At 50.5% G+C, this 22,893-nt stretch overlaps 1 protein-coding gene across 4 annotated transcripts; it reads right to left on the bottom strand.

The window, feature by feature from the left end:
- Positions 1-1,820: 1,820 nt before the first annotated feature.
- On the bottom strand, positions 1,821-8,472 carry AOC1 (amine oxidase copper containing 1). Of its 4 annotated transcripts, none has more exons than XM_045198668.2 (6): positions 8,239-8,355; positions 7,326-7,345; positions 3,994-5,582; positions 2,831-3,116; positions 2,347-2,479; positions 1,821-2,176 (listed from the first exon to the last, which is right to left on the bottom strand). In XM_045198668.2, the coding sequence occupies exons 3-6, from the start codon at positions 5,576-5,578 to the stop codon at positions 1,907-1,909; spliced, it is 2,274 nt and encodes a 757-aa protein (XP_045054603.2). In that variant the 5' UTR covers positions 5,579-5,582; positions 7,326-7,345; positions 8,239-8,355; the 3' UTR covers positions 1,821-1,906. The 4 variants fall into 4 exon arrangements, with proteins under 4 accessions (XP_045054603.2, XP_045054604.2, XP_045054602.2 ...); XM_045198669.3 differs by lacking the exon at positions 8,239-8,355 and adding an exon at positions 7,657-7,951; XM_045198667.2 differs by lacking the exon at positions 7,326-7,345 and having other exon boundaries at positions 8,239-8,472.
- Between the last annotated feature and the right edge of the window lie 14,421 nt (positions 8,473-22,893).

The following is a 22,893-nucleotide window of genomic DNA, read 5'->3' as shown; positions in this document are numbered from 1 at the left end:
TTAACACACGTGCTCCGAGAAACCGCCTGCAGCTGGCCAAGAGTTTAGGATTAGTCCTTGACGAATCTCCAGTTTCACCGATTGTGTCTTCTTAGCAAAAACAATGTTTTCTTCCATGATAACCTAGGGTTAAGTGTGTAATTGCTGCAATTTGCATAAGCTTGAACTGAATTAAAATGACGAATTACAGCGATGGGCATATTGATTGAATATTTATTTCCTTTTAGCAGCCTGCACTGGGGGAACGGCTGAGGCCAGCTGTGAGGCCAGCTGTGGGTGAAGCGGGACCAGCCCCTAGCACACGTACACGTGGCCTTAGTTTGGAGGGCTACGTTGTCAGCATATTATTCAGATTCTTTTATTTATTTATTTTTTAGAGAGAGGAGAAGGGAGAGGGAAAGAGAGGGAGAAAAACATCAATGTGTGGGCACCTCTTGTGCGCCCCCTACTGGGGACCTGGCCCACAACCCAGGCATGTGCCCTGACTAGGAATCGAACCAGTGACCTTTGGGTTCTCAGGCTGCATTCATTCCACTGAGCCACACCAGCCAGGCCCCACAGAGGAGGTTTAAGGGTGCCCAAAGACTAAGAGGAATGGCAGCGGAGGCTTGGTCCACAGGGCAATCTGGCGGGTCAGACGAAGGCTACCCATACAGTCTCAATGCCCCAGCTCAGAGCCCCAGGAGGTCGGGTTGACACCCCTCCAGCAGGAACCCTCCAGCTGTAGAGATTTTGTCTTGCCTGGGCTGCCTTCAAGCCCTGTGTGGGCTGGCAGGCTGTCATTAAGAAGTTCTGGTCCCCTGGCTGGCTGGGCAGGCCATACTGTCCAGCTGGACTTAGGGATCGGGGGGGCACAGAGGATCAGTTTGACTGCTTGTGAGGATTCTAGGGTGTTGCTGTCTTGAGTTAGGTTCTGGGCTGTGGTGGGATACCTAATGGTCTTTCTCCCCCTCCCGCCCCCCAGCCCGGAGAAGGGCCTGACGACAGGGCCACCTTCCTGGACTGGGATGCCGCATGCTTGAGAATGCTGGGGTCACACTTGGCTCAAGCTCAGCCCTGACTTCCTGTCCCTGCAACCAGATGACCGTCTGAGGACGGCACCCTCAGGCTGCACCGCTCTGTCTCTCTGGTCAGGGCTCTGGGGTTTTTATAAATCAATATAAATACGTGTATATCTATGTGTGTGTACTTCTAAATAAATGTGCATGCTCCTCTCTTTCCTTACACGAAAGGTAGCACACTGTGTATGTTGTTCTCTAGCTATTTTCTTTTCTTCCTTCGGTGTTTCCCCAGATCAGTGGAGAGAACATCCTCATTCGCGCATTTCTCTCACGACCCCCGGCCCTGCGCTATGTGGACGTGCTACAGCTTATTCAGAGCTGCGCGCTGTCTCCCCTGGGTGGCCGTCCGCGGTGTTCCCAGACTCTGCCCTTACAAACTGCCGCAGTGAATCACCGCGCACACGCGTTTTTCTGTGTCTGCAGGTTGGTCTCCGGGATGAGCCCCCAGCCATGGGGTCCGGGTGTCCGAGGAGAACGGTGCTGGCAATCGTGCTGGGGCTCCCCACAGCTTCTCCCTACGGTTGCCCTCCTTTGCCTGCCTGTCAGTGACATAGGGGGGGTTCCCGCCGCCCCCCCACCCCTGCCCAGGCTCCCAAGGGGGCGCTGTCGATCTCAAACCGATCTGAGCGGCACATCTAATATTACAGAGAGTGCCATGCAGCTCACAGACGGAGCTTCCTCTCGGTGGAGTGGACCCAAGTGAGTGGAGGCCAAGGCTGGGTGTGTGTCTGGCCCACCGTGCCCCGCCCCGTGGGGAGCTGAGCACTGAGGGGTTTATTATCTATCTCTGGGTGGGGTGGGGGCTCAGGCTTCTAGATTGGAGTTAGCTGGGGGCAGGGCACCCTTCACACAGGCGTGTAGGTCCCGTTGTAGCTGAAGGGGGGAGGTGCGAAGCAGTCCCCATCCTCCTCAGGGATCCATCGCTGGACGTAGTTGGAACCATTGTCCTCAGGCCACACGATCACAGTGTCTTTGGATGCTACAGATGGGTCCTCTGAGAAGAAGTTGAAGGGGCGGATCAGGAAGCCCACGGAGTTTCCCGGGGTAGCCGTGTTGGGCATGTCCTCTGCGTGGGGGATGTGCAGGAAGCCCACTGTCACCCAGGCCACCAAATCCTGTGGGAGAGAGGAGTGGGTAGTGCTGAGGAAGCTCAGAGAGGAGAGGGGTGGGCGATCCCCGCAAGCCCCCTTTGAAAGGAACGGGCAGATCCCAGCACAGGGCGCAGATCCAGCACAGGGTGCAGATGTGGTCTCGGGCTGGGGCTGGAGGAAGGCGGGGCCCGTACCTCTTTGTCAATGTTCTCATTGTTGTGAAGAAACTCCTCAAAGACCACAGGCGGGTCCCAGGGGTTGTTCTGGTTATAGATGCTGCTGCTGTGTAGCTCGGACTCCCGGTACTTGGTCACTGCCAGGGGGTACCTGTGGGTGGAGAAGCCAGGCCCTTCCAGACACTGGGAGCTTCCCAGCCCCTCCCAGGGTCCATGAGGTATCTCTCCCCCAGTTTCGAGATTATCTCCTGGGAGTCAGCCAGACTCACTGAGTGTCCACTGGGGCTCAGGTGTGCAGAAAGGGCCCTCCACGCCCCCTCCCCAAACAGAGCCACGCCCTGGAAACACACATGCACACATGTGTACTCATGCATGCACACACATGCACGTACACATGCAGATACACTGTCACACAGACTTGGCGTCTCATAGACAGAAACATAGGCATGCCAGACACAGGAAGACACAGGGAGGGGCCTCCAGCCCTCCTGGGCCTCCTTACCTGGCCCAGGTGACAGCCCGCTCCTCCTTGGAGCCAGGGGGCAGCACCTGGTGGGCCATGGAGTTGAGCTGCAGCCGGTAGCTGCGCTTGTGGCCCCAGGGGTTCTGCGTGGCGCTGGAGAAGAGCAGGTACTTGGGCAGAGTCTGCCCGAAGCGGAAGGCTGCCTGGCGTTCCCGGTGGTAACTCTTCTGCTCTAGAGCCGGCACCATCATCCAGTGTTCCGGGCTCCAGGGGCTGGTGATGTTCTCCAGCTTCATCCCCAAGGTCTGGAAGCTATTCCTGGACCCTGCAGGTGTGCAGGGAGATGCAGCATGAGGATCCAGCACCCCAAAATGACACACCCCCATTCTGCACTGGGATCTCCATCCCAGGTCACTCCCAGCAGCAAACCATCGGGGCAAAGGGGAGACAGAGGGTATGCGCAGAGCCAGCTGTGGGGAGGAAGGAAGAGATTAAAAACAAAAAACAGGGGAACCAGAAGACAACTCCCCTTTATCGGTCATGGCAGCCACAGTGGTTCTGGTGTCAGTCCGGGCAGTTCCTTCTGAGACCCGTGTCCCAAGCCTGACGGCTGCGCTGCAGTCCGAGAGAAGGGATGGCCCGTCTTTCCCAAGTGAGGACTCTGTCCATTGCCCTCTGTGCCCAGGGGGCCAAATGGGGCTGAACCCGTCGGGGAGGGGAGGGGCGAGGAAGGGAAGCCACCTCTCTGGTCCTGAGGGCCTGTTGTGACATGGGATTGCATGCCAGGCCAAACCCTGTCACGATGCCTGTATCATGGTGACGCCATGAATCCAGGAGACACAGTAGCTGTTCTCGATGACGCTGCATTCATCTCAAAGTGCCGGCCAGCAGTGACGCGTGTTACACACTGAGACATCATCCTCTCTGCTACCCTGAGCGTACCTTTCCACCCAACCCCCCATCTAGAGAGGTCAGCGGGGTCCCCAGAGCCAGGACAGGGTCCACGCTGCCACCCCCAAGGCAACACCGGGGTGCTGTTCACCTGCACCATTTTTCAGGGGCACTCCAGCTTGCAGCCCTGCAGGTTTCAGATGCAGGCAGGGCACACTCCCCTGACAGTCTGCCTCCGGGGGAGCACCACCATCTGCCACGGGTGGGAATTAGCATCTGGATGGGGATGTGTGGTGGGGCCCGAGCCTTACCTGCCACGTCCAGGTCGATGCGGTAGTGAGCCAAGTGAGTGTGCATGTTGCCGAGCAAGTGTGTGTGCACGCGGGTCCCGTAGCGCAGCCCCTCGGGGGTGTAGAAGGTGGCGTGGATGTAGCCGGAGGCGTACATCTTGGCCTCCATCACCCCGTTGGGGTAGAAGAGGAAGTCCCAGATGTAGTCGTAGTTGTAGACTGTGGAAGTCGTCCGCAGCACCAGCACCTGGCCCTCCAGCCCCGCATAGAAGTTGAAGCCACCGTCGAAGTCGGAGTTGAAGTGACGCCGAAGGGGCACCCCCGTGGGCATCTCGAAGAGACACAGGGCGCGGGGGTAGCGGATGGGGGCGTCAGCATCGTAGTAGTGGAAGGCGTCCAGGAAGGTGGCGGTATTCGGGCAGTCGATGCCGGGGGCCAACTCGTGGGTGAGGGAGCCCAAGCCCCAGCCCACGTCGAGGTACCTGGTCTGCATGCCCGAAGGTGTGTGGCCTCCGTACAGTGAGGCGGCCTCCTGTATGCTCACCTCGTAGGCAATGCGCTCCCCCTGGAAGAGTACGTTCAGGACCTGCAGCCCCGAGGAGGACCGCAGCCTAAAGGCGAAGTTCCATCCCCCATAGAGCACCGTGTTGCCCTCCAGTCTGTAGCGGGGGCCCTTGGGGTCGACCACGTGGGGGCCCTGCGCGGTGATGGGCTTGGCGAACTCCCCGCGCGGCTTGTAGGAGGAGAAGAGGGGCGGCTGCTCCGTGCCCTCTGCCCCCTTGCCTTTGGGAAGCGGGTCCTCCAGCACCACAACGTCCACCTCTCCGTCCTCGTACTTCTGAGCCAGTTCTTCTGGGCTATGGTAGAACTTCCCATTGTACCAGACCTGCTCCACCACCCAGTCCTGGGGGTTCATGCTTTCGTGGTCCACGAGGAGCTCCAGCCCCGTGGGGTGCAAGAAGTAGCCTTCCATGAAGAGCTGTATGATGAGCCAGGAGCGGCGCTGGCCTGAGGCAAAGCCCCGCGGGGCCACGTCCGTGAAAGCCAGGCAGCGGTTCTGGCAGTTGAGGAAGGAGAAGCCTGTGGTATTAATGAAAAACTGGTGCAGGGGCTTGGTGACCTCCTGCAGGGTCTGCCTCATGAGGGTACTCTCCACCGAGGTTATGGGCCTGGAGGTCCAGGAGGCCCGGTATCCAGGCCTGGGGGACAGCTCACGCATGTAGTAGGGCTGTGGCAGGGGTCCCACAGCAAACTCCGTGATGTTGGGATGCTCCTGGGCTCCAAAGAAGATGACAGCCCGTGCCTCCCGCACGGGTGGCCTGTGCCCTTTGTCCAGAAATTTCAGCACTTTTTGCTTCTTGGGCAGCAGCATCTCGATGAGGAACACGGAGTTCTTGGCGATGGTTGGCTCTCTGGAGGGCTTCAGTCTCAGCTCCTTCTGGGACCAGAGGAAGTTGCGCACAGCCTTCAGCTCTTCGGCATTGAGGTCTGCGAACACCGCGGCCTTGCTGCGTGGGGTCTTCAGGGCGGGACTCGCCGTGGCCAACGCCTGCAGCATTAGGACGGCGGCCGCCGCTGCGCCGAGGGCCAGGGTGTCTCGCCTCATGGCTCTAGGATGCAGAAGAGATGAACTTCATTGGTTTATGGGAGGACATGGGCTTCCACCAGGCTGGGCCGGGGACCACGATGTCCTTTGGCCCCGTAGTTTTCCTACAGACAGAGCTCCCTCCTCACCCCAGCTGGGGCCCCACGCAGCTGAGACCTGTGCTTTCCATCGATTCTAATTCTGTGCTCTCCTCAAGCGAGGCTTGTCTGTAAGCCCCGTCTAGTCCTGCGGCTTTCCTTCCCTACATCAGCTCCCGTGTCTGTGCATGATCCCAGCCCGGCTGCATCTCCATCTCGAAGTTACTCAGCCAGTGCCTGTGACTCAGGGCACTCCCTCCAAATGCCAGTGAGTGCTTCTTGTGCCCTGGGTCTGGACGAGAAAGGGGTGCTGTGGTACCTCATAAATCCCTACCTGGGCAGGTCGTGCGGGCGGTCATGCCCGGGCCTAAGACTTATTTAGTGAAAGGTGTTTAAGCGGGCCCTGCCCATTGTCCTCATCCACTCAGGTGAACACACCTTTGAAAAGTAAGAGTATTCCTCTTTTTCGGCACCTCAGAGGTATAACCCGCCTCAAGGGAGCACATCATCTTGTTAACTGACTCCTGCCCTTGCTTCTCCCATCTTCATGTAATCCTCCTTAATTCCAGGTGTCTAACGGAAACCACAAACGCCATGCTCGGAAGCCTTTGAGATCCTGCTTCCTGTCACTTGTCATTGGATTTGGCAATGACAAACCCTATAAAAATCGCCTACGGGTTGGGATGTGTTTTACATCGACATGGGTATTAACATCAGAACTACATTTTTGAGACACCAGAATATTTTCCACGTAGATAAAGTCTGAAATGTAGGCCCTGGCTGGTGTGGCTCAGTGGATTGAGCACCGGCTTTTGAACCAAAGGGTCACTGGTTCGATTCCCAGTCAGGGCACATGCCTGGGTTCTGGGCCAAGTCTCCAGTAGGGAGCATGCGAGAGGCAACCACACATTGATGTTTCTCTCCTTCTCTTTCTCCCTCCCTTCCCTTCTCTCTAAAAAGAAATACATAAAATCTTTAAAAAAATTGAAATGTAGTGAAGAAGTTCAAAGAGTGGGCCCTGCAGGCAGACTGCCTGGGTTCAGGTGCTTGCATGTCCCACCGCTAGGTCCAGCTGTGTGGCCTTGGGCAGGTCACTCACACTCTCTGGGCCTCCGTTTCCTCAATCGTACGACGGAAATAAAAACCACAGTGCCGACCTCTCACGGAGGTTTCGAGAAATCAGTTGGACGATAGGAAGACGTGTTCAGAACCCGCTTCCCTTCTCAGAAGCGCTCAAGAATCCCCAGCTTCTCTTCTTTTTAAAGCCCACCCTGAGGAGACGCTCAGTGGTACCATTTTCAGAAGACCAAAACTGTAAGCAGTATAGACTGATTTGACCGAGGTTAGGGTGTAAGCCTGGGGCTCTGAGGGAGAGAACTCGGTGGCCGGTCCTGTCCCAGCCGCTTTGCCCCTCTGGTGGGGTGCTCAGGTCGTGGTTGCTTGACCCTCCAAGGCTCCTAGGAGGGCACCTCAGGGTGGGGCTATCCCAGGGGGTGATACAGGGAGATGCCCTTTCCCTTTCTTGGGCATCTCCCCGTATCACCCCCTCCCATTTTGGGGGTGGGTGTGGTCAGGGTCTTCACTTCATAGCCCGCCCCCCAGAGAAGCCAAGGCAGTCCCTGATACCTCGTCCTGCCCCCCCAGCCCTGGGGCCAAGGCCGGGGACTCACCTGACTTGGCGCTGTCCAGCCTGAGTGGACTGGTGAGACAGGGGCATTGGGCGAAGCCGGAGACACAGAAGGATACGGGATGAGCTCTTGTTTTACTATTCAGTTGTGGTTCCACCTCCCTTTTTCTTTGTTTTTATATAGACTTGACTTTTCAGAGCAGTTTTAAGTTCACCACAAAATTGGGCAGAAGGTAGAGAGATCCCCCATCTGTCCCTCTGTCCCCCCACACGCCTAGCTTCCCTACTACCAACACCCCCACTAGAGCGCTGCATTTGTTACGATCTGTGAGCCTCCACTGGCCCATCATTGTCACCCAAGGCCCGCAGTTTACCTTAGAGGTCACTCTTGCTGTTGTGCCTTCCCTGGGTTTGGGCAGATGTACGGTGACCTGTACTCAGCATTATAGTGTGTCCGCGGCGCTAACAGTCCTCTGTGCTCAGCTGTTCGTCTCTCCCCACCCCCAGCCCCCTCCCGAAAGCCCTGGTCTCCGTACCGCTGCCTCTTCCAGATGGCACAGGGCAGGGCTCCTACAGTCTGCCGCCTTTTCAGAGGGGCCCCTCTCAGTCAGGAGCACCCATTCAAGGTCCTCCACGCTTCTCCCTGACCGTCTTTCTGCTCTGGTGAGGAGGGAGAGGACCTGCCTATTCCTTTAAGCTTATCTTCCCAGGGACAGACAGGTGTTCAGGGTCCACGCAGGCAGCTGGGGCGCGGACTATGGCACTGCAGCCACGGGGGGGGGGGGGGACCTTAGCGACCAGTCTGCGCATCCACCTCCTCTCTCTACCTTTCCATCCGCCCCTGAGTGGTTGCTCGTGCTTTCGGGGCCCTCCATCTGGTGTCTTCGTTTCTCCGGGCCCCTTCCCCACACCCCCAGTCATCTTCTCGACTCTCCCGAAGTCCCATCAGAATATACCTGTGTGCTCCGCTCGCTGGGCTCACCTCACCTCTGCTGTCAGTCTTTGCCTTGGCCTCTTCCTGGAGCTTTATGGCTCTCTGGGACCCCGCCCTGGAGGGAGGGGCAGGGTGAAGGCTGGGCCAGGCGAGGTGGGGACCCACGTAGGGCTCAGGGGGCTCAGGGGCCTCCACTGTGGCCAGGGGCTCTGGCTTTTGTGGCCCATACATGAACCCACATTGGGGAACTCCCCAGTCCTCCCTCCTTCAGCAGCAGGGTGCTCGTCTTTTTGCCCCAACGACACACGTGTCCTAGGTGTGTTTCTGTCACTCAGAAAACTATGGGATGCCCTAATCTATTAAAGTAAATATTGAGTTTCAGAGGCCGGAGATAAGGACAAGAGGAAATTGACTAGCAAGCAGTCCCAGCTGACATGGACACATGGACAAAGGCAGAGGCTGGTAGAGGTGGACACCCACATCAAAAGCAGGGAATTTGTTTATTTGGTTTTGATTTTTAAGTGGGTGTGGCTACATGCCAATAAAACTTCGTTTATAGACATGGAAGTGCAAATTTCATATAATTTTCATGTGTCGCAACATTTCGTTCTCCTTTTGAGTTTTTTCTTCACTATTTTAACACACAAAAACCATTCTTAGCTCGTGGGCTGCATACTCAAAGGTGGCGTGCTGGGGCTGACCTGCAGGCCGAAGTTTGCGGGCACCCGCTCTAGACCGTTCTCACCCTGAGTCTGTCACAGATCAGCCTGGTGAAAAGCAGGGTGTATGACCCATGTGGAGCACGGGGAGCCAGAGACAGAGAAGTTTGGGGAGTATGAAGCCACTGAGCTGAGACTCTAGGAGGAGTCTTCTTAGTGTCTCTGTGGCCCTGGCAGAATTTGGAAAGGAGAGAAGAGGTGGCTGGGGAGAAAGTACTCAGGATGGCTGTGATGAGAGAGGGGAAGGGACAGGAAGGGTGGGGCGTGGGAGAGGCACCTGTGCAGTGGGGGGACTTGGAACTAATCCGCTTAGTTCGATGACAAAAGCCAGTTTAGGCGAGGGAAGGAAACAATTGAATCAGGATTGGTGATGGCTTGGAAGAAAGAACCAAGAGATCCTCATCCCATTAATCTAGTTAATCCTGACAGTTTATTCTTTTGTGATGATATGACTTTTGTATTTTTCATCATTAACCTCCTGCTCCTTGTCGTGCAAGTGATGTTGGTGTTTATTGGAGGACAAAGGATTTAGTCAGCCTGATACTTGTTGGTAATCCCAGAAGCTTGTTGGGGTCTCCAAGGAAGGCGGTTGGCTTTAAATGCATGAAGGACTCCACTTGTGTCTGTCACCCTCGGCCATGGGGTCACCACCCCATGGAGACTTGAGGAGGTTTGGATCCCAAGAGACTTCTAGGAACAACTTGACGTTGAGGAATGCCATCTGTTTCTGTCCCACAGAGGACCCTGTAACCCGCGTGATGGAGTGAGGACAGATTGGGGGAGGATACTCGTAAAGACGGAAAGAAAAGGGGACCACACGCCAAGAGTGAAGTTTGACCCTTAGCTCACACCAACACAAGAATTAACTCCAAGTAGATCAAAGACCTAAGTATAAGAGCCAAAACAATAAAACTCTCAGAAGAAAACATAGGAGTAAATCTTTTTCTTTTTTTTTCCCAAATCCTCTCTCAAGAACGTGCTTACTGATTTTGTAGACAGAGGACTGGGGTAGGGGCAACATCAGTGTGAGAGAGAAACATCAATCAGTTGCAATAGGGCAGGTGCCACGACCTGTGGCAACGGCAAGGCCAAGCCCCGCAAGGCCAGAGTTCTGTCTCCCTGTGCTAGACTCCTGGGGCTGCCCTGACAGAGACCCCAAAATGGGGAAGGTGGGGCGTGGCAGAGCTTCAAACCACAGAAATGTATTCTTTCCCACTTCTGGAGGCTGGAAGTCAGAAATCAAGGTGTCCGCATGGCTGTGCCCCCTCTAAAGGCTCCAGCGTCGGGGTGCTCTCTCCTTGTCCCTTTCAGCTGCTGGTGTTGCTGGCAATCCTGGGCACCTGTAGGTTCCTCGGCTTGTAAATGTGCCACTCCAGCCTCTACCCTTTGTCACATGGCCGTCTCCCCTATGTGTCTGTACTTCTGTCCCCTTATCGTGATGACAGTAGTTGGATCAAGGCCCGCTCTACTCAGGGATGAATTCATCGTAACTAATTATATCTGCAATGACCCAATTTCCAAAAAAAAGGGCACATTCTGAGGTTCTTCTTGACATAGGGTCGGGGAGGGAACTGATCGGTGACTTCTGGAATTCGGGCCTGTTAGCCTGCACCAGCTCTTTTCCCCAGCTCTCCACGCTCGGGTCTGTACACTGGTCCGTGGCTATTGAAGTAGACCTTGATTCTGGAGGTGTGACTTCTCTCTTCGTGAGGTTAATGATTGGTGGCTACCACAGAGAGCACTTGGGCAAAGACTGTGACCTTTAATTTCTGGGCTGTCTGCCCTTCTTAAAGGGGCAGAACCGGAGGCCTTGGGGGTGAACGTATCGAATGTCACGGGCAGGACGCCCAGTCTGGGGGAGAGGCAGTGTCACACGTGAAGATCAATTCGGTGTCTGGGCTTCCTGTCCAGAGATCTCAGCTCACAGCTTCCCTACTGCTAAATGTTGATATTTCGTTTTCATGAAGTCACCATACATCAGAGATCATGGAAGTAATCTAGACAGTGGGATTGTTTTCATGGAAACACGGGAAGGCCCCCACGGGGGCCTGAGGGTGGGCCGGAGAAGTCCCTCGATTAAATCTCCAGGCTAAAGAAGTTAGGATCATAAATTTCATCTCTGGTGAGGAAAGGCTGGTTAGGAGAAACTCCCACCATTTTTCCAAATGCAGGGCCTCTGGTCCCAAGGGGCCCTGGCTGTGTGGATGTTTTGAGCCCGGTAGCTCTTTGTCGTGGGACCGCCCACTTGCGCATCCCAGGAAGTGTGGCAGCTCCCTGGCCTCTACCCACTGGATGCCAGCAGTGCCCCGCGCCTGCCACCCCACTGACGAGTTTCACTCATTTCATGGCTGAGTAATATTCCCTTGTGTATATATATGCACCACTCCTTTTCTTTGAAAAGATTTTATTTATTTTTGGAGAGAGGGGAAGGGAGGGAGAGGGAAAGGGAGAGAAACATTGATGTGGGAGAGAAACATCAATCAGCTGCCTCTCCCATACCCCCAGCTGGGGACCTGGTCCTCAACCCAGGTATGTGCTCTGACCTGGAATCGAACCAGTGACCTCAGTGGTTTGCAGGATGACACCCAACCCACTGAGCCACACCAGTCAGGGCTGCACTACTTCTTCAGTATCCATTCCCTGTCAATGGACCCTTCGGTATGTTGGCTATTGTAAATAATGCTGCAACGAACACAGGAGAACATAGATCTCTTGGAACTAGTGTTTTTGTTTTCTTCAGATAAATACCCAGAAGTGCAATGGTTGGGTGGTATGGCAGCTCTATTTTTAATTTGTTGAGGAATCTCCGTACCGATTTCCATAGCGGCTACACCGATTTGTAATCCCACCAACAGCGCCCGAGGGTTCCCTTCCTCCTCATCCTCACCAGCACTTGTTATTTGTTGATTTTATTTATGAGAGTCATTAGCTGTTCACACCTCTGTCTCTTCCACCTCTTCCTTGAAGAAAGGAAACATATTTTAATTTCTTTAACTATACAGAGGCCAGTGCAGTGCCAGGCACAGTGTGGGGTCTTATGCTTTGTTTTCAGAGTAAATGAATGAAAAGATCGTATAGATGAGGGATGTTAGGGGGGTCGGTGACGCAAGCTGTGAAAGAGAAGAAAGTGTAGAGTGTAAAGTTTTTATTGACTGTCCAAGAAAGGACAGGGGCATGGTGTGGAGAGACATGCAAGCCTTGTGCTTTTGAGTTTTTATTGGATTATAATTGGATTAAAAAAGAGTGGAGGGTCGCCATTACGTGGCCCCTGGGCTACTGGTGCTTTGTAACAGAGGCTGCAAGTTTGTTCCGACGTTATCTTCCGCCTGTGGCAGTAGGGAGCCGTTAGTTCTGTTTTATTCCCCGGCAATTTCCAGACCTGGGGACATAAACTCAGATGAGTAAAAGGACAGTCGTGTTTAACACGGTCACAGGCCTGCTCACAAATGGTGCCACAGTAGCAAATGGGGCTGGCTTCGTCCTTGTATTCCCCTCCCTGGTTTTAAAATGAATTTATTTCTAAAGACCTGGCCCAGTTCTGGTTTTGGGGAGTAGGGATGAAGGTTTCTTCTGTAACTACCTCAGGCAGGCTGGGGGTATAGAGCTGTCCCTGCCTGTGGGCCTGGGTATGGGTCATTAAGGAGAAGAGGGTGGGACTGGACAAAAAGCCCAAAAAGCAAGAGCTGTGGCTGGGGGCCATTTGAGGAAAGAATCTTTCAGAGCCAGGAGGCTCTGTTGAATGAAGGGTATGAGATATTTGAGGAGACAGGGCCTAAAAACAAGAATAAAGAAAAGGCTGCTCTAGGTCCTATGAGGGGAATTACTCAGGAAAACCAAGACCAGATAGTGAATTTAAAATCCCAAAAAGGGAGAGGAGGAGTGGTCGGTGAATTCTATACCGCTGACACTACAGCAGTAGTTCTCAATGATTCCCAAGTCAAAGGATGAAAACAAAAATGAAACATTAGCTTGGAAGAAAACTAGGAAAACTAGGATTCGATCAGGTTGTGGGTGACAATTGGGCATTGTGATTTCCACTGAAACACGATTTCTCTCCCTAAAGTCACCCTCACTTTATTAAAGAGACACTATATAAATTTAGCTTCAATTTGACCTGATTGTTCACATAACATAGCAAGAACAGCAACTGATCATATAGGTTCTTTCAAACCTGCTGTGCGGGAATTTCACGAGGGACCTTCAGACTGAGCTTTCGGCAGCCTCCCAGGGCAAAGAAGCCAAGCCACAGGGTTGCCATCTGGCTTTGCCCGAAATACCCAATAGTCTGAGTGGATTCCTCAAGTTCTTGAGGTCCCCAAAATGTTTTGAGGTTCCTTTCTTGCCATCTGTCAGGAAAGCAACCTTCGTTCCTTACCTGTTAAGACTGACATCAATCATGTGACAAAGCGAGGTACCAGGCCGTCTCTCCAAGGGGCTTTTAATGGCTTCGAAAGTCCATCTTAATTCCTTAAAGCTCTCTGGTGACATCCAGAGTCCAGGGTTGACCCTTTTGATGATGACATTACTGACAAGGCTTGGTTAAAAAAGCCACATTTGGAAACTGGCGCTATTACAAAGAGAACAGATTCTTACTGGGTTTAAGCAAACAAACAGATTGCCGTGAAGATAACATTTACCTATTAAGAGTTGCCGAATTCTGGAGGGATTAGGGAGGGAGACAAATATAAATGTTTCAATATTGCTTATGAAGGTATAATTTGCAAATTGTTCTAGGGGGAAAAATGTTTCCTTATATGCAGAGAACAGAAAGATTTAAAATCAGCCATATTTTGAACAAAGTCATAAGAATAACAGTTAACTTTAGTTTCTTTAGTCCCATAGAGCCAATTTTGTTTGTCTTGATTATTTACCAATATTTCCATGAATTCAGTTATTCCTTAAGGTTCTAAAAATATTCATTTACTTGAAAGATATGACCTATCTAGATACCTGTAATTTAGAATAAGTCAGAGTGTTTTTCATGAACCCAGTCAAAGATACATTCGCCAATGCATTAGAGTAAAACAGTGACTGTTTATAAGCAACCAAATTAAAAATGGCAGTTACAGATTCGATTATAATGAAATTGATGAAGAATTTTGCTTTTCCGTAAGATATGACATTCCAAGATAACAATTTCTTGGTATATAATAATTACTATGAATGACATAAAAGAATAATATAAAGCCCATATTCTTATATTTAACACGGAACTTTAATGTATATGTAAAGACCAAACAGTCTGCAAGGTTTTAAAATGCTGTACGGGACGTATTGGAAGCGTGAATTGGAAAGAATCCCTAAGTCCCCGACGTGTGGGTTGCAAACACCCAGAGTAGCACAGCTCGATGTCCCCACAGGGAACGATCACCCTTGGCTCGTCCCGCATCATTGATAGGACACCTGGTACCCCTGAGAGCTTCCTGTTTGAACTTGATTTTAAATCTTTGCAAGTTCCTCCCTGGGGCAGGTTGAAATTTCTAGAAAATCTATGTTGATAAAAATATATGTATCCAAATAAAATAGTTATTATTGTTCTGTTTGGCAAAGCTTCCCCTATAATTTTGAGCATATTAAATTGGCCTAATTTGTTCAAAAACTTACTTTTTTTGTGAGGAGAGAATAAATCCTTGAGGTACTCCAGGGGCCCATTGGAATAACTCGAAGTCATTTCTCAGTTTTTTTGTTTTTTGTTTTTAAAGACTTTATTTATTTACTTTTAGAGAGAGGTGGTGGGATGGAGAAAGAGAGGGAGAGAAACAGCAATGTGCAAGAGATACGTTGATTGGTTGCCTCTTGCACGCCTCCAACTGGGGACCCGGCCCGCAACCCAGGCATGTGCCCTGACTGGGAATCCAACCAGCCACCTCCTAGCTCACAAGCCAGCGCTCGATCCACTGAGCCACACCAACTCAGGCCATTTCTCAGTTTTTAAACTTTAAACTTTAGGAAGGTTGTCAAATATACTTAACCAAAAGGTTGTAATATGAACTTTTTATAGAACACTTTTCATAGAACACTTTTCTTGTTAATAACCCTAAAAGACATTAATTAAACTTAAAACTGGTTTTAACATCAAATATTTTGTCCGAAGCACAGGGTTCTGTTTAATTTATATTAGTATTTTATTTCTTTTTTTTTAAAAAAAGATTTCATTTGATTTATTTATTTTTAGGTAGAGGGGAAGGGAGGGAGAAAGAGAGGGAAAGACACATCAATGTGTGGTTGCCTCTTGTGTGCCCCCTACTGGGGACCTGGCCCACAACTCAGGCATGTGCCCGGACTGGGAATTGAACCAGCGATGCTTTGGTTCACAGGCTGGCACTCAATCCACCGAGCCACACCAGTCAGGGCAATATTTAATTTCTTTAGACCACTAAAATATTACACTGTATGTATGCCGTCTGGAGGCAGAAAATGCATCACATGTAACACATGGACAAATAAATGCATATCCCATACAGACCACACACATGAAGACTGAACACATAAAGACCATACATGTAATTTGAATTACTAATTTTTATAGAGAAAGTATAAGATGTCTCTTACTTGATTTTGACAGCTTTCAAGAAGACTGGGAAAGGGACGGAAGGTCCTAAATACCAAACAAGAAGACCTAAGAGACTCTTAATAAAAGCTCTAAGGCCTGTTGATGAGTGGAGGAAATAGTCTCAGCTCCAGGGCATCTAGCAGCAGGGGAGGGCCTGGGTGGGGCTGTTTTTTGGCCCCTGAAAGGTCACAAACCTGGCAGCAGGAGATACCAGCGGCAGATGGAGGACTGGGAGCTATAGTCCATACCGACTGAGAAATACAGAGATGGATGTTCACCCTGTGCCTGAGGGCGGCCTTGCCAATGACCAGAGCACCAGCCAGATGCCCTGGGAATGGATTTAACCCATGCAGACAGGAGACTCCATAGAAAGCCCCTTTGAGAGAGCCACACCGGCAGAAAGAGAGAAAGTGTGTTTGAGAGCCCGTTTGACCTGTGGATGTGTTTACCTCATGCCCTGAGAGTGGCCTTACCAATGACCAGAGCACCAGACAAAGGGAAGGAATGGGTCCCTTCAACATCAGGGGTGATCGATTCCTGACTCACTGGACCCCATGTCCCAGGTGTCACTTGGGGACGGTTGTGTAGGATGTCCCCATGTCCTTACCTTCTATCTCAGCATTGACAAAATGCATCTTGATGAAGGACTTACTCCACAACTAATGAGTAGGTTCCCCACACCAACGAGGGCAAGAGAAAGTGTAATGGAAACAACTCCAGGTGCCACCAGAGTCATCAAAGAGTGTCACCAGAGAGAAATTGGGTGGAGGAAGGGGTACCAGAGCCTGAGGTTTCTTTCTTCACAAATTTAAAGTGTTCACAACCTTTACAACCCTTTCTGCAACTTGCACAAACTTTCTTATCCCTTTAGAAATAACCATTCTTAGAATAACTCACTTTTAATTTCTGTCTTTCAAAATTGCATCTCCATGCCTTATGTTTTCTGTTATTAAAACCATACAATTTATTTCCAACTTAATTTGAACTTAAATTCTAGAACCTTAATTTCCCATAATGATTAAAAGTAAGCAACAGAGACTTCTGGCCAAGATGGAGGCGTAGGTAGACACACTGTGCTTACTTGCACAACCAAAAGAAGGACAATAACACATTTAAAAACAAACAACAACCAGAACTGTTAGAAAATTGAACTGTATGGAAGTCTGACACCCATGGAGTTAAAGCAGAAACATTCATCCAGACTGGTGGAGGGGTGGAGACAGGCAGCCGGGGTGGAGAGGACTTGTGGCAAGGAGGTAGCTGGCGGACCAGGTGAGGTGGCGGCTGGTTGACCGGGCGGTCCCACATTTGTGTGTGGATAAACCAGGAGGAACAACTGGGGAGCGAGACAGACCAAGCACTCAGGATTCCAGCACGGGGAAATAAAGCCTCAAAACCTCTGACTGAAAAAACCTGTGGGGGTTGACGTAGCAGTGGGAGAAACTCCCAGCCTCACAGGAGAGTTTGTTGGAGAGACCCACAGGGTCCTAGAATGTACACAAACCCACTCACCTGGGAATCAGCACCAGAAGGGCCCAATTTGCTTGTGGGTGGCAGGAAGTGACTGAAAGCTGGCAGAGAGCTGAACAAGCAGCACTGTTCCCTCTCGAACCCCACATACAGCACCACAACGCAGTGATGTGGGTTGCCCCGCCCTGGCAAATACCTAAGGTTCCGCCCCTTACTGCATAATAGGTGTGCCCAGACAAAAATATGTGGCCCAAGTGAAAGAACAGATCAAAGCTCCAGAAAAAATACAACTAAGCATTGAAGAGATACCCAAACTCTCAGAGGCACAGTTCAAAACACTGGTAATCAGGAGGCTCACAGAAATGGCTGAGTATGGTCACAAAATAGAGGAAAAAGTGAAGGCTATTAGAAGTGAAATAAAGGAAAATGCACAGGGAACCAATAGTGAAGGGAAGGAAACTGGGACTCGTATCAACGGGTTGGACCAGAAGGAAGAAATAAGCATTCAACCAGAACAGAATGAAGAAACAAGAATTCAAAAAAATGAGGAGAGGCTTAGGAACCTCCGGAACAACTTTAAATGTTCCAACATTCGAATCGTAGGGGTGCCAGAAGGAGAAGAGGAGGACCAAGAAATTGAAAACTTATTTGAAGAAATTGAAGGAGAACTTCCCCAATCTGGCAAAGGAAATAGACTTCCAGGAAGTCCAGGAAGCTCAGAGTCCCAAAGAAGTTGGACCCAAGGAGGAACACACCAAGGCACATCACAATTACATTAGCCAAGATTAAAGACAAGGAGAGAATCTTAAAAGCAGCAAGAGAAAAGGAGACAGTTACCTACAAAGGATTGCTCATAAGACTGTCAGCTGATTTCTCAAAAGAAACCTTGCAGGCAAGAAGGGGCTGGAAAGGAGTATTCCAAGTCATGAAAGGCAAGGACCTACATCCAAGATGACTCTATCCAGCAAAGCTATCATTTAAATGGAAGGGCAGATAAAGTGCTTCCCACATAAAGTCAAGTTAACGGAGTTCATCATCACCAAGCCCTTATTATATGAAACGTTAAGGGGACTTGTCTAAGAAAAAGAAGATCATCAAAACTATGAACAGTAAAATGACAACAAACTCACAACTATCAACAACTGAACCCAAAAAATAAAAACAAAAACTAAGCAAACAACCAGAACAGGAACAGAATCACAGAAATGGAGATCACATGGAGGGTTATCAGCGGGGAAGGGGAGAGGGGAATGGGGGAAAAGTTACAGGGAATAAGTAGCATAAATGGTAGGTACAAAATAGACAGGGGGAGGTTAAGAAAAATATAAGAAATGTAGAAGCCAAAGAACTTATATGTACAACCCATGGACATGAACTAAGGGGGGGGGAATGTGGGTGGGTGGTGCAGGGAATAAAGGGCGGGGGGGAAATGGGGCAAATGTAGTAGCATAATCAATAAAATATATATTGTTAAAAAAGTAAGCAGCCGGCATTCCTAGATTGACTTATGAACGCCTCCCTTGACCGTTAGAAACAGGCTCCTCTATTGGCAAACACACTCTCACTTTCAAGAAACACCCGTCCCACAAAAGCACGAGACATTTATCTACAGCTCCGAATCCGCCCCTCAGCCTCTTTGTAATAAAAAGCCAAAAACAGGTCTAGCAATCTACGTTTCAGTATTTCATGTTATTTCAAAATACCTAGATGTTCATTACCTTTTATCAGAATTTATTAATTTAGAAAGGAATGGCTGAAATAAATTAAATTGATTTGCTCAGAAATAGCTAAGGTTTTCCCCCTTTCGATAAGAACAATCTCTCCAAAACTTGTGTTTTAAAACATGGCCTGGACAAGCGTTCTTAAAGAAGACCGGGTGTTTGCACTTTGAAAAGGTAGGGAGAGAAAAGCAAGCTTCTTCTAGAAGGACTTTGGCTTCAGGCAGGCACAGGGGGCGGAAGAGCGGTTTGAGTTTAAAGTGTCACTTTTTTCTCTGCAATCAGAGGCAGGCCCCGTTTTTCCCAGGATTCAGCAGCTCCCAAGTCTCCAGGAGGAGAATATAGAGTGTTTTGCATGCCGGATGGAGGAGGGGCGAGATTTTCTCCCTCTTTGTACCCTTATTTTTACGTAACGTGGGCACAGTAGAACCAAGGCTCGTTCCAGACGGGAATTGAATGCAGGACTCGGTTTAGGCAGTAAGGAATAGTGTCACCCCTGCTATTGATGAAAAGAGCATGGCCTTTTAATATTGATTAAATATTGATGATTTAATATTGATTAAAAGAGCATGGCCTGAAGGGATTAGAGTGCCACTTAGCTGGAGAGAGATATGGGGGGTGAGGGTGTGGCAGAGTGAGGCAAATTTGAATGAAAAGGCCTAGTTAGGAGAAAGAAGCCTAGAATCCCAGGTGAAGGTTAAAATATTGTCTCCCTCTCTCAATAACTAAAGCTAAGGACGGGATCAAAACAGTGAAGGTGGAGCTGGAGGATAGTGTTCTAGCTGAGAGATCCGTCCATGGGCCAGACCTCCCGGGCACCCAGTGTGTGTTGAGGCCCAGCCGTGCTGCAGTAGAAAATCAAGCACGTGGGCTTGAGGTCAGTGAGTCCCAGAGCCTTTAAGTTCTCAAGGAGACAACCCAATGGGGAGTCCTTGGGGGGCTCGATTCAGTACCGCCTGTGGTGAGAACTGCGAAAAAGAAAAGGGGAGGATATCTCAGGGACCAGAGCAACAGAGGGGGTGGGAAGGTTTGAGGAGGGTGTCCCCAACTCAGACGACCTAGAGGTCTCAGGCCAGAGCTGAGCATCCCTGGGCCCAGAGAGCAGACGGAACCAGCAGGGAGATGGGTGGAGGCATCTCTCCCAGCCGAAACCCTGCGGGAGTAATAGACCCAGCACTGGGGTTCGCCGCACAAAGATGAGGGGCTAACCTATCACCTTCGATAGGGTGTTTTCACCCTGAGATTCAGAGAGACTTACGGATCACTGGCCGTGAAGGTGGGTGAGGAGGAGGCTGCCCACAGAGTCCAGAGAGATGGAGAAGGATTAGGACCCCCTCCAAACCTCACAGAGACGGGGCTGGGGGTTCAGCTTCCACTGCCCCCTGCCATCCTAGTTGCAAGTCTCAGGAGGCTGGAGGAGAAGGGGAAATAGAGACTGTCCCCTTAGGGACCACCAAAATGTGAGGGTGGCCGGTGACAAGGGCTGTGAAAGAATTCACAAAAAGAAGAAAGTGTAGAGAATAAAGTTTTAACTCACTCCCCAAGAAAGGAGAGGGCATGGTGTGGAGACACCAGCATCGAGGGCTGGGCGCTTCGAGCTTTCATCAGATTATAATTGGATTTTAAAAGGGTGGGGGGGTTGCCATTATGTGGCCCCTGGGCTGTTGGTGCTTTGTACCAGGAGGCCGCAGTTTGTTCCGATGGTGTCTTCCGCCTGTGGCTGCAGGGAGCAGTCAGTTCTGTTTCTTCCAGTAATTTCCAGACCTGGGGACATAAGCTCAGATGAGTAAAAGGACAGTCCTGTTTAACAAGGCCATCTGCCTGCTCGCAAATGGTGCCACAGTAGCAAATGGGGCCAGCTTCGTCCTTTCCAGGGAGATGAAAGAAATGTTAGGAACCCGAATGTCAGAAAAGTTCTGACTAATTGCTCTGCGGCATTCTCACAACAAACAAACATGCTGGATAACAAAGCTTCAACCGGTGTTTCACCAGTATCGTTTCCTTAATTGACTTACACCATTGTGTGCGTTCAGGGTGTGGGATGTGTCGATTTGATACATTTACATACAGCAATTTGATGCCTGCTGTGGCATTGGCCAACACTCTGCCCGTCATGTCACGGGATCGCCATTTCTTTTTTTTATGGTGCAAACGTTTAAGATTTATTCTCCTAGAAACTGTCACGTGTATTATACAACCCCGTTATCTATAATCACGAAGCCGTGCATTCGACCCCAGGACTCACTCATCTCTGACCGGAAGGTTGTACCCTTTGACACCCATGTCCGCCACCCTCCCGCCCCTGGTAACCACGAACTACTCATTCTTTCTACACATTTTCCTTTTTAAATTCCGTACGTAAGTGAGATCACACAGGATTTGTCTTTCTTAGCATAAAGCCCCCACGATCCGTCTGTGTCGTTGTGAATGGCAGGGTATCCTTCTTTCTCGTGGCTGGACAATATTCTGATGGGTAAGCCACATTTTCTTTCTCCCACCATCTGCTGAGGGACGAGTAGGAGGTTTTCCTCTCTCGGCTGTCGTAATATGGCTGCAATAAACACGCAAGAGCAGCATTTTCACTTCCTGTGGAAATATACTCAGCAGTGAGATTGCTGGGTCATAAAGTACTTCTATTTTTAATGGTTTTTCAGGGCCCTCCATACTGCTTCCACAGTGGTGACACTAACTCACATTCCCATTTACAGGATGAGAGGGTTCCTTTTTCTCCACATCTTCATCAACACTTCTCTCTTGTCCTTCTGATAATAGACAGGCTAACAGGTGTGAAATGCTATCTCACTGTGGTTTAATCACCATGGTGATTAGTGATGTTGAGCACCTTTTCGGCTACCTGCTGGCCATGTCTTCTCTGGGAAAATGTCTATTCAGTTCCTCTGCCCGTTTTTTAATCAGATTTTTTTTCTGTTATTGAGTTATATGAGTTCTTTACATGTTTTTCATGATTAGCCCCTTATCAGATACATGACTTGCAAATATTTTCTCCCATTCTGTAAGTTGCCTTTTTATTGTGTCGTTTCTCCTAGCTGCGCAGGCTTTTAGTTCGATGTGGTCCTTCAATGAGGTCACTGTTAATTAAGATGGCCACATAGCTGGGGTATCAGGTGACCAAACAGGGGAAGAGTCTTTCTGTGGTGTCACAGGCCCCTCAGGGCAAGGACAGCCCAGAGTGCTGTGAGTCAGCTTGGCTGCCGGGCGCAGGACCTGTGTGGTCTCCCAGGCCCACATTCAGCAGGGCCCCCAGTTTAATGCTCTATTACCGCTGCCTTAAAGTTCCTAACTTCTGAACAAGAGGCCCTGCATTTTCATTTTATACTGGGCTCTGCAATTTATGTAGCTGGTCCTGACTTTAGAAAGTCAAGGTTTAGACCTGACTTTAGAAGGCCAAGGAGGCTGGGGCAGGGAGATGGGGGGAGGGCAGTCAGGCCAGTGCAAGCAGGGAGGGAAGGGAGATGAACTGGGGTCATCACATGAAGGGGTGAAGCTGAATGGCAGAGGGACCTAGGCAGGGATGGGGGTGCAGGCTGCTGCAGCAACAAGTAACTGAGGCCAAAGTCTCAGATGCCCGACTCTGGGCACAGCCCTGTTGCCTGCTCTTCCTTGTCTATGGTTTGCCCTTTTCCCCTTGTTCCCCTCATCTGAGGACGCTGCACCGCAGCTGGTTTCCCAGGTGCCCACTCATAGTGTTCTAGCTCCAGGTCAGCAGGGAGGCTGGGGAATGGAGGAGTCTGACATTTGTATCATCAGGCAGCAGAGGGCAGGAAGCCCCGGGGCTATTGGAAAATGCACACTCCAGTCTGCAGCCAGCCCCATGAAATGCAAGGGCTCCCAAGCCTCTGAAGTTGTGCCCTGGATGCTTCTTGTCCAGCTGAGGCTGCTGTTGTCGTTCTTCATCATCATCATCGTTGCTGCCATCATTTTTTGCTCAAGGCTGTGGGATTGTATGAATAGCAGGAAAAAGAAAACATATATTATCATACATTATCCACATCCACAGAGGGATGGATGAGGCTCAGGCAAGAAGCTCAGATCAAGAATCAAGACCTTAGGCCTGGGTGGGGCTGGGCTGAGAGCGGTTCTGCGGCATCATCACCCACCTGCCAGCTTGTGCACACGAGCTTACCAACAAGTGCATCACCAAGTGGGCAAGAGAGTGAGCCAGAGGCTTCCTCTTGGAGCCATGGGCCTCATGACTG

Source organism: Desmodus rotundus, chromosome 6, assembly GCF_022682495.2.
Source record: "Desmodus rotundus isolate HL8 chromosome 6, HLdesRot8A.1, whole genome shotgun sequence".
In the NCBI taxonomy this organism is placed as follows: domain Eukaryota; kingdom Metazoa; phylum Chordata; class Mammalia; order Chiroptera; family Phyllostomidae; genus Desmodus; species Desmodus rotundus.
Note: the sequence above shows the minus strand (reverse complement) of the source record. Positions and strands in the feature narration are given on the sequence as shown.

Excerpts from the sequence above, each read along its gene's own strand:
- AOC1 (XM_045198667.2), bottom strand. The coding sequence starts at position 8,447 with ATGTATGGGCCACAAAAGCCAGAGCCCCTGGCCACAGTGGAGGCCCCT. Across the intron at positions 5,583-8,238 it reads CCAGCGAGCGGAGCACACAG|AGCCATGAGGCGAGACACCC; the intron begins GTATATTCTGAT and ends TCTGCATCCTAG. Across the intron at positions 2,177-2,346 it reads ATGAGAACATTGACAAAGAG|GATTTGGTGGCCTGGGTGAC; the intron begins GTACGGGCCCCG and ends TCTCTCCCACAG.